This window comes from Sus scrofa, chromosome 3, assembly GCF_000003025.6.
Source record: "Sus scrofa isolate TJ Tabasco breed Duroc chromosome 3, Sscrofa11.1, whole genome shotgun sequence".
In the NCBI taxonomy this organism is placed as follows: domain Eukaryota; kingdom Metazoa; phylum Chordata; class Mammalia; order Artiodactyla; family Suidae; genus Sus; species Sus scrofa.
Genome location: NC_010445.4, coordinates 70,178,645 through 70,191,969, shown reverse-complemented (window position 1 = coordinate 70,191,969; position 13,325 = coordinate 70,178,645). Strand labels below are relative to the sequence as shown.

The 13,325-nt window shown below is 36.2% G+C and overlaps 1 protein-coding gene across 1 annotated transcript in view; it reads right to left on the bottom strand.

The window, feature by feature from the left end:
• The window catches only part of EXOC6B (exocyst complex component 6B), a 607,547-nt gene that overhangs the window by 354,733 nt on the left and 239,489 nt on the right, over nucleotides 1–13,325 (bottom strand). The window contains 1 exon segment of the mRNA XM_013996035.2: nucleotides 6,896–7,072. Within this exon segment, the coding sequence (XP_013851489.2) occupies nucleotides 6,896–7,072 (177 nt within the window).

Here is a 13,325-nt window from a genome sequence, read left to right as displayed (position 1 = left end):
GTCACCTGCATATAGTGACAGTTTTGCCACTTTTCTTCCAATTTGGATACCTTTTATTTCTTTTCATTTTTTGTGTCTGACTGCTGTGTCTGACACTTCCCATACTATGTTGCATAAAAATGGTGACAGTGGGCATCCTTGTCTTATTTTATGTTTTAGTGGGAAGGCTATCAGCTTTTCTTCATTAGGTATTATATTGTCCGTGGGTTTGACATAAATGGCTTTTATTATTTTGAGATATGTTCCCTCTATACTCATTTTGGAAAGGTTTTTAATCATTAATGTATGTTGAATTTTGTCAAATGCTTTTTCTACATCCATTGAGATGATATGTGGTTTTTGACTTTTATTAATGTGATCTATGACATTGACTGATTTGCGTATGTTGAACCATCCTTTTGAACTTGGGATGAATGCCACTTGATCATAGTTTTGATGGGCTGTATGATTTTAGAAAATTGTCCATTTCTTTTAGGTTGTCAAATTTGTTGGCATATAATTGTTCATGGTATTCTCTTACTTTTTTTGTATTTCTGTAGTAGCCATTGAGATTTCTCCTTTTTCATTTCTTTATTTTGTTTCACATGTAGATTTTTTTCTTGATGTTTTTGTGGAAAAAAAGGTGAGCTTTATATCCTACTCCTCTGCCATCTTGTTTAGTATCTTTCATCTGTGTTTCAGTGTACAGGCCTTTTATGTCCTAGGTATTCTTTTTAATGCCATGTGATCCAGGAATCCCAATCCTGGGTATATATCCAGGCAAAACCAAAATTTAAAAAGCCACATGAGGCCAGAGTTCCTGCCGTGGCCCAGCAGTTAATGTTCCTGACTAGTATCCATGAGGATGCAAGTTCAATCCCTGGCCTCACTCAGTGGGTTAAGGATCCAGCATTGCTGTGACTGTGGTGCACACCAGCAGCTACAACCCCTAGACTGAGAACTTTCGTATGCTGTGGGTATGGCCCTAAAAAGACAAAAAAAAAGATACATTCACCTCTATGTTCATAACAGCAGTATTCACAATAGTCAAGACATGGAAACAACCTAAATGTCCACTGACAGGTGAATGGATTAAAAAGATGTGGTACATATATACATGGAATACTACTTTTCCACAAAAAAAAAACAACAGAATTATGCCATTTGCAGCAACATGGCTGCAACTAGAGATGATCATACAAGTTAAAGACAAATACCATATGATCTCACTTTTATGTGAAATCTAAAATATGCCACAAGCTAACCTATCTACAAAACATAAACAGACTCACAGATACCGAGAACAGACTTGTGGTTGCCAAGGGAAAGAGGGGAGGGAATCAGATAGACTGGAAGTTTGGAGTTAGTAGATGCAAACTATCACATTTAGAATGGATGAATAATAAGGTCCTACCATATAGCGCTATATCCAATTTCCTGGGATAGTGCAAGACGGAAGATAAGAAAAAGAATGTATAAATATAGATATAAACATAGATATATAGATGTATGAGTGCCACTTTATACAGCAGAAAGTAGTGCAACATTCTAAATCAACCATATTTAATAAAAAGTTACATTTAAAAGTTTCAAAAAAAGAAACCTAAGACACAAATAAGTGAAAAAACATTTCATGCTCGTAGATTAGAAAATTTAATATTGTTAAAATGTTCCTAACACCTGCAAACAATCTACAGACTCAAAGCAATCCCTATCAAAATTCCAAAGGCATACTTCAGAGAACTAAAACAATAAATCCATAATTTTATGGAACCCCACAAAGGATCCCAAAAGCCAAATAATCCTGACAAACAACAAAGCTAGAAGTATCATGCTCCCAGGTTCAAACTATACTACAAAAATATAGTAATCAAAACAGTATGGTACTGGCCCAAAAGCAGACATGTTGATCAATGGAACAAAATTGAAAGCCAAGAAATAAATGCACACATATATGAACAATTAATTTATGATGAAGTAGCAAACAACATACAATAGAGAAAAGACAGTCTCTTCAATAAATCATGTTGAGAAAACTGGACAGTAACAGACAAGAAAACAAAACTGAACCACTATCTTTCACCATACACCTTATGTTAACTCACAATGGTTTAAAGACTTAAATGTTAAGTCCTGAAACCATAAAATTCCTGTTAGAAAACATGGGCAGCAATTTCATTGACTTCTGTCTTAATGATGTTTTTTGGATCTGATTCCAAAGGCAAGAGGCAAAAAAAGCAAAAATAAACAAATGGCAGTGTATCAAACTAAAAAGCTTCTGCACAGCAAAGGAAACCACCATTGAAACAAAAAGGCAACCTACTGAATGGGAGAAGATATTTGCAAATCATATATCTTATAAGGGTTTAATATCTTCAATATATATGGAAGTCATACAACTAAAAAAAAAAAAGAAAAAGAAAAATAGCCCAATTAAAAAATGGGAAAATGATCCAGACAGACAATTTTCTAAAGAAGACATAGAGATGGCCAAAAAGCACATTATAAGAGGTTCAACATCGCTAATTACCAGAGAAATGTATATAAGAACCACGATAAGATACTACCTCAAACCTGCTAGAATAGCTGTTATCAAAAAAGTAAGAAATAACAGGTTATTAGAGAGGATATAGAGAAAAGGAACCCTCATACACTGATGGTTGGATTGTAAATTGGTGTAGCCACTATGGAAAACAATACAGAGATTCCTCAAAAAATTAAGAATAGAACTACCACATAGTCCAGCTATTCCACTTCTGGATACATATACAAAGAATACTAAAACACTAAATCAAAAATAAATATGTACCCCTATGTTCACTAGAGTATTATTTACAAGATAATGGGAACAACCTAAGTGTCCATCTATGGATGAATGGATAAAAAATATATGGGGAGTTCCTGTCATGGCTCAGTGGAAACAAATCTGACTACCATCCATGAGGATGCAGGTTTGATCCCAGGCCTTGCTCAGTGGGTTAAGGATCCACTGTTGCCGTGACCTGTGATATAGGTTGCAGATATAGCTTGGATCTGGCATTGCTGTGGCTGTGGTGTAGGCTGGCAGCTACAGCTCCAATTCAACCCCTAGCCTGGGAGCCTCCATATGACATGGGTGTGGCCCTGAAAAGACCAAAAAAAAAAAGGGATATGATATTTAGATAAAGATATAGATATACAGGTATATCCACAATGATACTATAAAGCTATGTAAAAAGAATGAAATCTTGCCATTTGGGACAACAAGGACAGAGTTTGAGGGTATTATGCTAAGTGAAATAAGTCAGAAGTAAAAAGACAAATACTGTATGATTTCAGTAACATGTGGAATCTAGAACAGAACAAATAAAACAAAAACAAACACAGATACAGAGAACAGATACGTGGTAAACAGAGGAGAAATGGGTTGGGGAACGAACGCAATCATTAAAGGGGTCAACTGTATGGTGACAGGTGTGACTATTTTGAAAGTGATCAATTTGTAGTGTATACAGATCTCAAATTATAATGCAGTACACTTGAAATTTATCTAACTTTTAAATTCCCAAAATCATACACATTTCCATAGAAAACTAACAGAATTAAGTTGTTGATCCAAAATAGTCAAATATTATGTTTATATGATTCAAATTTAATATATGACAAGTTAAAAAAAACAAAAAACAAAAAAAACCTTACTTGGAGCTCCCACTGTGGTGCAACACGATTGGCAGCATCTTAGGAGCTCTGGGACTCGGGTTCAATCCCTGGCCCAGCACAGTGGGTTAAGATCCCACATTGTGGCAGCTGTGGGTTAGGCCAAGACTGCAGCTTGGACCTGATCCCTGGCGTGGGAACTCCATATGCCACTGGGTGGCCAAAATGAAAACAACAACAAAAAGCCTTATCTTAAGATGACTCTTTCATTAGTTTAAACAAAAACAAAATATAAATAGGAAGAGAATTTACAGGGGAACAGTTTCCTGAAACAGATTCCTCAGCAATCAAGAGTGTGACTGTCAGTCAGTTCAACATGTAGTCAGGTTTTCATCCAAGATGACAATTTACTACTGTGACTTCATCTTCAGTTCCCCAGCCTATTAAATTTTTGCCATTTCTGGCACAAACTACATTTCAGTTTAACAATATACTATCTGTTTACTGTGTGCAAAACTATTTTCTAGGTGTTTGGTTTTCCTTACCCAACTCATTCTATGGTCTGCTATTAAGTATCACCAAGCTAGAAACAAAGTATATAATATACAAATGTCACTTGACTCAAAGAATATATTAAGTATACTTCCATTAAAAGGACAGAAAAGGATTTAAAAGTTCTTCACAGAATGAAAAAAGAATACACTTAAGTATATTAAATTAGAATCATAAAATTTCATAAAAAATAATGCTGCAAATGTTAATGAGTTTGTTTTCTTTATGTATTAAAAATGCTTCCTCATGGCCCACCATAGCTTTGCAACTCAAAGTGGCCCCCCCACCCCGCAGGAACCAGAAGCACCAACCCTACCTAGGAGATTGTTAAAAATGCAGTTTCTCGGACTCACCTCAAACCTGCAGAATCAGAATCTGCTTTTTTATATGATTACAAGGTGACTCCTATGCACATTAAAGTTCAAGAAGCACTCGCCCTACGATCTGAGTTCTTAACTATGGGTCCCAGTGGCAACATGAGTATCATGAATTCCCTGAAATTTCAGGCAGAACTTTTTGTGAGTCAATATATAGAGATTTTACTGGGAAAGACTCCATATATTTTTACCTAACTCTCACAGAAATATATGCCTCCAAATAGATTAAGAACTATTATTCTATGCCACAGTTTAAAAGTCAAAATATTTCAAAAACTATTTACGCTGCTCTCAATGAGGTCTGTTGAAGAATGACAAGAATGAAGGTCAGAACGTCACAGTGGGTCACGGAAGACCTTATCTGCAGAATTTATTCACACCATGCAAGAACTATGCCAAGAAACCAGTTTGGAGACATCTAAATAAATAATTCTCTACATGAGGTTTGAGATTAAGAATGTGCACTTGAAGAAGATTCAAACTGAGAAGTAAATAAATATAAGATAGGTTTTTTTTTTTTTAAGATAGGATACCATTAGATGACAGCAAACTGCTGAATTCTTGTTGTAAGAGCTCAATCAGCAAATCTAATACAAATTCTGTTTGACTTGGGATACACAGCCATTTCAAAATGTTAACTTCCAAGTGCATTCTTATAATACTTCCTTTATGAGGAAGCCCAACACATTTTACTAGTCATTTTCTAAGAACCTCAGAAGAAAAACAATGAAGAAATATGGCACAAAAATTAAAAAGGACTTGCCCAGGATCTTCAGTGAGCTAACAATAAAGAATGGCTCCTATCCAGAAGGTTCTCACAACTGTGTACATATTTTATTCTTTCATCATCTTACCACATAACCATCTCTTTAGGGTGTGTATTCTCCAGGGGTATAAACTCCATCTAACTACTGTTTCCTTGAGCTACAGTGCTCAATAGAATTTAATTTCCTTGATGGGCACCCAAAGTGTGAACTCAAAGTGTTAACTGGACTTTCTTGATCCTGATTCTTTATTACTACTGTTAACAAGTCATCAGTGATGGGCCTAATATCTGACAATCTGGTCATCAGGGTGAATCTATATCCAACCATATCCATTATTCCAGGCAAGAGAGAATGCTAAAAAATACACAGAAGATCAAGTTTTCTTTGTCCCTTTCTGTTTCCATAGGTATCAGGGATTTTCTTTAGCATTTTCTTAGAGTTAATAAAAGTTCTTTTTTTTTTTTTGTCTTGATAGGGCCGCACCCACGGCACATGGAGGTTCCCAGGCTAAGGGTCTAATTAGAGCCACAGCCAAAGCCAGATATGAGTCATGTCTGCAACCTACACCACAGCTCATGGCAATGCCGGATCCTTAACCCCCTGAATGAGGCCAGGGATCGAACCCATAACATCATGTTTCCTAGTTGGATTTGTTTCCACTGCGCCATGATGGGAACTGCTAATAAAAGTTCTTACTACCTAAGTACAAAATGGATTTCAATGAAATTTTCATACATGCTTAATTACTAAGGTACCCATTTACATATTCTATACATCCTGATAAACTATAAATATAATTATTGACTTGTATTATAGAAATGTATTCCCTCAGTAAAGGAAACCAGAGATCTCTTTGTTTAGGTCAGGTAAACTCTACTCTTCCCTTACTATAGTACCCAGGTCAGTATACAATCGAAAAACCCTGAAACTGGAGTTCCCTGGTGACTCAGCAGGTTAAGAATCCAGCATTGTCACTGATGTGGCACCAGTTTGTTTTCCGGCATGGGAACTTCCACATGCTACAGGCATGGGAAGGGGGCAGATCCCTGAAACTTTGAAAAAAAAAAAAGAGAGAGATGAGTCTATTTAAAATAAACTGTAAATAAAAAAAATTTTAATTAAAATCTAAAGAATTAGAATCTAAGGTATCTTAGTACATCTTCAATTTCCTTGAATCAGGGCCTATTTGTACTTAATATACTTAACATCTAGGAGATCACACACAAGCTTTATTATATGCATATATTCTTTTTTTTTTTTTTTTTTCTGTTTAGGGCCACATCTGTAACATATGGGAGTTCCCAGGGCTAAGGGTCGAATCAGAGCTACAGCTGCCTATGCCATAGCAACATGGCATCCGATCCTCATCTGTGACCTAACCACAGCTCACATCAATGCCAGATCCTTAACCCACTGAGCAAGGCCAGGGATGAAGCCCACATCCTCATGGATGCTAGTTGGGTTCTTAACCCACTTAGCCACAACAGGAACTCCTATTATATGGATATACTCTTGATCACATCTCAAACACACCAGATTTAAATGCAACAATAGGTTCACTTCCCCAGTTCAAATGCTGATTACCTCTTCATCATCTTCCTCATCTTCAACATCCAGAATGCCTGAATCCTGTTCAGACTTTGGGCTAGTGCTTTCTATCTCTGCATCAAAAATTGTATATGCATCTTTCTTAGATTTTCTCTTGCTACCTATTCTCGGTTGTTGCAGGATGATGTTATCCAGGTTTCTTTGTTGTTGGGCCTAGGATAGAAACACACACAAAGAAACAAGAGGAACAAAACTTAATTAAACATTCAAAGAATGTCGGTTTCGAACTAACTGTTATCTTAAATAAAATACAACAAAATACCTTAACACATAAAGTTTTAGTCCCAGAAATCAAACCAACATATTAGTGTATAGATTTTAACCCATCATCTTCCCAGTTCCCATTCAAAAAAGATAAATGATATCTACTAATTTTCACCTAAATAGCCAAGAGATTAGTGCAAATGGCTTAATGTTTATATCTTAATAGCTAAGTGCTATACTAGAACCACTGTGACTGGGGGAAGAGGGACAGGAGCCTTTAAGCTTAGCGGACTCTTAAACACAGTTACGTGTACATAAGAGACCAATAAAATGTAACCAGGAGAATGAAATATCCTAATAGAGTAATTTGAAGTAAAGAATCCAATAGGACGATTTCATGACCTTCATCTGAGGAAAACAGAGTTTTAATCATCTCTTTTTCTGAACTTTTATGGAAAAGTATAATTCCCTCAGCTTAATAAAACAGATTCGAATGATGGTGTGGTTTCCATAGATCCAAAGAGGTGGAAAGTGTGACTATAAAGAGTCAACAGCAGAAGTTAAACCAAAGTATTAGAGCTGGAAGGGACCTTAGTCACCACTCAGGAAACAGACTGGAAGACAAAGGATTTATTTGAGGTCACAAACCTGGTAAGTGGTAAATCAGAAGCCCAAAGTGTGATCCCTTAAATTCCATATCAGTGATCTTCCCAATACACCAAGAGTCCCTCAGAGTATGACCAAATGTTTCCCAAAAAAAGTATTCTGTGGTCAAATAAATGGGAAAAACTATATGTTATGCAGTCCTTCTTGTAGCTATTCAATGTATATTAACAGAATAAAAAGTGGGAGAAGTCCTATTTTAAGGAAACTTCTTTAATATGATTTAACCCAGCATGTTTCAAAGTATTTCCCAATGGAGCTTTCTTTTTTAAAAGAAATCATGATAATACTTAGTATTATCCCAAGAAATAAAGTTTAAGAAATGTAACCCTCAGAATATACAGAATATACATTCCTTAATATATGATATTTCTCAGTGATGAGTGGACACTACTTCAAGAGAAAATCAGAATCTATAAAGATTCTAAATGAGATCAAGGAATTCATGTATTAAAAATAATGTGTTAGTCCAGGTACTGGTTAAATGAGACAATTATAACAGGACAGAGAAAAACTTGAACTATGTGACTTAGTTTCTGCCAAGAAAATGAAAAGAATCTACATTCCAGAGATTTGAATCAATGGACTAACTTGTTTCTCTGCATAGGACTCGTCCATATTTTGGTTTGACTTATATAAAACACATGGCTTCAGTAACAAACTGACAGAGGGTACCCAAACACATTTAATCTATTTGTACACAAGACATACATATCCTCCAAGCATTTGAGACCCCAAATTAGATAGAACATTCTTTCTATTCCTCTCAAAAGTAAGTTCTCTCCACTAACCTCCAATGCAAACCACACAAAAAGGGATCAAGGACCCTAGAGAGCTAAAGCTTTCATATTTAAAAAAGCAACCCCTCAACTAAAGAGTGATCATTTCTCTCTTAACTCTATCCTCTGTTTCAGTGCAACAAAACAAAAACCTTTCATAAGTTGGTCTATTTTACTGAATCTGAAGTTAAATGTTTTTCTTTCATAATTAATAAAATACTACCAATGAACCAAAAGCAATCAAGAGGAGCAACACTTAAGTACTCGAAATGATACAAAGCTGAAAGCATCCTATGGAAGTAATTTTAGATCTTATGTGATTTGTTCTTTCTAGGTGTAGCCTGGTTTAGCAATCAATTTGAAGAAGCATAAGATAGTTTAGGCCAAACAGCAAATTAAAACAGAAAACCCTATGCTAGAAATGAGAGCACTGCAAGTTTTATTCCAAGGCTCAATAAGAAATTGGGGTCTCTTTCAGAATTATCAAGACTTCTCGAATACTGCTCAGCCATAAAAAGAACAAAATAATGCCATTTACAGCAACATGGATGGAACTAGAGACTCTCATTCTAAGTGAAGTAAGTCAGAAAGAGAATGACAAATACCACATGATATCACTTATATCTGGAATTTAATATACAGCACAAATGAACCTTTCCACAGAAAAGAAATGCATGGACTTGGAGAACAGACTTGTGGTTGCCAAGGCAGGAGGGGTAGTGGGATGGACTGGGAGTCTGGGGTTAATGGATGCAAACTATTCTATTTGAAATGGATAAGCAATGAGATCTTGCCATATATCTAGTCACTTGTGATGGAACATGATGGAGCATAATGTGAGAAAAAGAATGTGTGTGAGTGTGTGAGAGAGACTGTGTCTCTTTGCTACAAAGGAGAAAATTGACAGAACACTGTAAACCAACTGTAATGGAAAAAATGAAAATCATTAAAATTAAAAAACAACACCACCAACAACAATGAAGACTTCTCCAGTCCATTAAGGAGCAGCCAGGGGAGATCTGCCAAGCAGAAAGTGGCCAAGCTAGAAACACTAAAACAGGTAGAAAAATGAAATAAACACTCAGATACTACCCACTGGGAAGCAAATAAAACTACTATCTAGTCAAAAAATAAATACGGGACTGATAGGAAATGAGGAAGCATAAAAATAGATGTAAATATGTACATATACATAATATATATTAAAATTAAAATGACTCCATAAAGTCTATTTTAAAAACAACAATAAAAGCTCTTCAGAGCTCTTTTCTAACATGCTAAGCCATCTCACCAGCATCGTTTATTCTGTCCCCCTGAAGATAACCTTGGAGCTGACTGATTTCTGCTGCCTAGATCAGAGTGGGGGAAAGAGGGTATCAAGATTAGATAGATTAGACCCCTAGCCTGGGAACCTCCATATGCCGCACGTGTGGCCCTAAGGGAAAAAGAAAAAAGGAAAAAAAAAAAAACCCTTAAAAAGCATGTAGGTGGTGTTTCTTTCTTATTCACTCTCTTTACGAATAATCTTTACACATTTAACAACCTCTTCTTTAAGATAACTTCTTACATGTTCTTTGGTTTCCTAATGCACAGAAAGTAAGCAAGGTTTACTCCTCAACTCCTCTTCTTCTACCACACTTTCCACTCTCCCAATATCCAATAGCGTATCTCTAGTTTCCTATTACCATTGTGTATTCAAACACCTCTTCACTTCCAACAGACCTAAAATGGAACTCACCACCTTCTCATTACAACACCCATGAACACTGGTTCTTCTTAAACCACATTATTTATCACCCTATGTATGAGGGAAACTGGGAGAAAAAAATTTAAATAAGTACACATTCAAATTTCATAATCTTATCACTGAGACTCCCCCATTATAGAAACTGAACCTAATTTTCAAATATATTATCCAATACTCTCCAACATGAATTGCCGACTTGGATCAGACTCTACCTTATAATATATTGGAATATTTCCACTACTGTGTCTTTGCTTTTGCCATTTCCCTACCAGATGACCTCTCTCTGCCTGTTCTAACCCTTCCTCCAAAACCGAACTAAAATTCTTCTACCTTTAGGAAGCCTCCTCTCACAGTTCTCACAGTGCTTTCCCTCTGTATTCCTACTTTCAGTCAAATATGTATTGAATATCTATCTACTTGGCATCAGGCACTGCGCTGCATACTAGACACACAAAGAATAAGACAGATTCTCTGACTCATGAACCATGTATCATTCTATTATTAGATATAGAATGGCATATTAATGGCTGAAATTCATTGCAATGAGTATAATGATAGAAATAAACACAGGTGCAATTACTGGACAAAGAAGAAAGTAATCATATCTGCTTGGAGGGATTTCAGGAAAAGGTTCACAGAAAAAGATGTGGCAAACTGTGCCCTTAGAAGATGAATATGATTTTTCAAAATGGAAGCAGGTATAAAGGGTCCATTCCAGGAGAAAGAAATCACATGAGAAAAGACCACTACATTTGAAATAACATTATCCACCCAAGGAATAAGTAATTTTGTTTAAAAATATAGGTTATGAAGGACTAACAAGTGATAAAGTTAAAGATGCCATACAAAGCCCTTTCGAGGATGGCTAGTGGGCAATGGAGAAACAACACAAGAATGTGAGCAGGTGAAGAACAGAATCGGCTTTACAATTTAGGCAAATCCTCTAGGAGCAGAGGAATGATCACCTGAGAGAATATAAAGAGCAGAAACAGGAAAACCAAACCAATATAGATCACTAAAACAGTCCAAATAACAATATGAAGACTGAATTAAAGGTAGCAGTAAAAGCAACAGAATTTACTGATTTAAATGTAGTACATGGAAGAGGGGACGGAAATAATAATTCCAAGTATTCTGGTCTTCATGACTATAAGATGAAGTCACTCCAAACGATAGGAAACATGGAAATAATAAGTTGAGAGCAAGATAGAGAAGATGAATTCAGCAACCTGTCAGATTTTCAGGTAAAAATGACAGTACAGTATTTCAGTATTAACTCTTTTGTTTTTGATGATAGGAAACATATTTTGCTATTCGTAGACTCCCCCAAGTCCAGATATAGTGAAAAAACACAGTAAATTCAGATAAATATTTACTATAAAATGGCAAAAGATAACAAAAGAAATCTATGTGAGAATGAGATTTGGCCCAATAAAAGAAAGGGATATCTGTAAAAGACATGATTTGGATATTCTCATACGTATTAGAAGAGGGGAATAAACCAATTAGAATTACCTAATCCAAATTATTTACCTAAAAACGCAGCTATTCAAACTTTTACAACTGTCATTACACACACTATTAAATAAAGTTTTATTGTTAATAAAAATAAAACACAGACACCTAAAAATAAGACTCAAGGAGTTAAAATTCTGTGAATCAAATGCCAAAGGTTCCTGTCTTTATCAACCAAATACTGACCTCTAGTGGACAACAGGAACACATACAAATGACCTTGAGAATCAGAAACTACTTCAAAGGGAAGAGAGGTCTAGGCATAGAGGTTTATGACCTCATATAGTTACATGGACTTCAATTACAAGGGCTATGACAGAAAAGGGGGCAGGGGAGAAGAACAAAGAAGGAGGAGGAGGAGAAGGAGAAGAAGATAAGGAGGAGGAGGAGAAAGAGAAGGAGGAGAAGAAGAAGAGAAGAAGGAAGAGGAGGAGGAGAAAGAGGAGGAGAAGAAAGAGAAGGAGAAGAAGAAGAGAAAGAAGAAACCTTGGAGTAAGACAAGTCTTTAAATCTAACCTCTGAAAAATATTAATTCTATAATCATGGGAAGGTTCTTCTCTATTCAACAACCATTTAAAAAATTAATAAAATACACATCAAAACTGCCACAAGTATTAAATGAGATGATATACATACAGTATATTAAGTTAAAATATAAGCCAAACAAAAAAATTACTAAAAATTTAAGCTGTCTTCCCTCTGAAAAATGAAATAGGAATCTTGTTTCACTGTCTAGTCTGGAAGTATCCTAGATCTAGCAATACTTGACACATAATCATTAATGACATCTAATATGGCTTCACACTGCCATTTAATTTCGTATTTGTACTACATTCCAAATATTAGCTATCTGGACTGCACGCCTTTGTGCTCCACTTCAGGTACTTTCACTTCAGCTCTTATTCCAGCTAGAACAACAGCAACCTGTTCTGCGCAGCCTTGGAAGTGTCATATAGTGTAAACTGAAACCAGCTCTAGCATTTATACCACAGCTCTAGTTTCCTGCCCAGAGGCTTTGCTGACACCACAATGTGGACTCCCACAAGAACTATTTAGCATTCATTCATGATTCTCTTTTTTTAATTTTCTTTTCTTTTTTAGGGCCACACTCATGGCATATGGAAGTTCCCAGGTAGGGGTCGAATTGGAACTGCAGCTGCCGGCCTACACCACAGCTACAGCAACGTGGGATCTGAGTCACATCTGCGACCTATACCACAGCTCTCGGCAACGCTGGATCCTTAACTCACTGAGTGAGGCCATGGTTGGAACCAGCATCCTCATGGATATTAGTCAGGTTCATAACCCACTGAGCCACAATGGGAACTCCAGCATTGATGATTCTCAAACCAGAAGTGTGGCAAACCTTGACCAAAGAGCTGACAGATCCCCATTTCATCCCTCCCATGGTGAGTCCCATGAACTACAGAACCAAGCTTGAAACAAGGGTGCTCAGCCATTAACAGGCAGCTGTGAATGCAAGACCATTAGCTCCTGG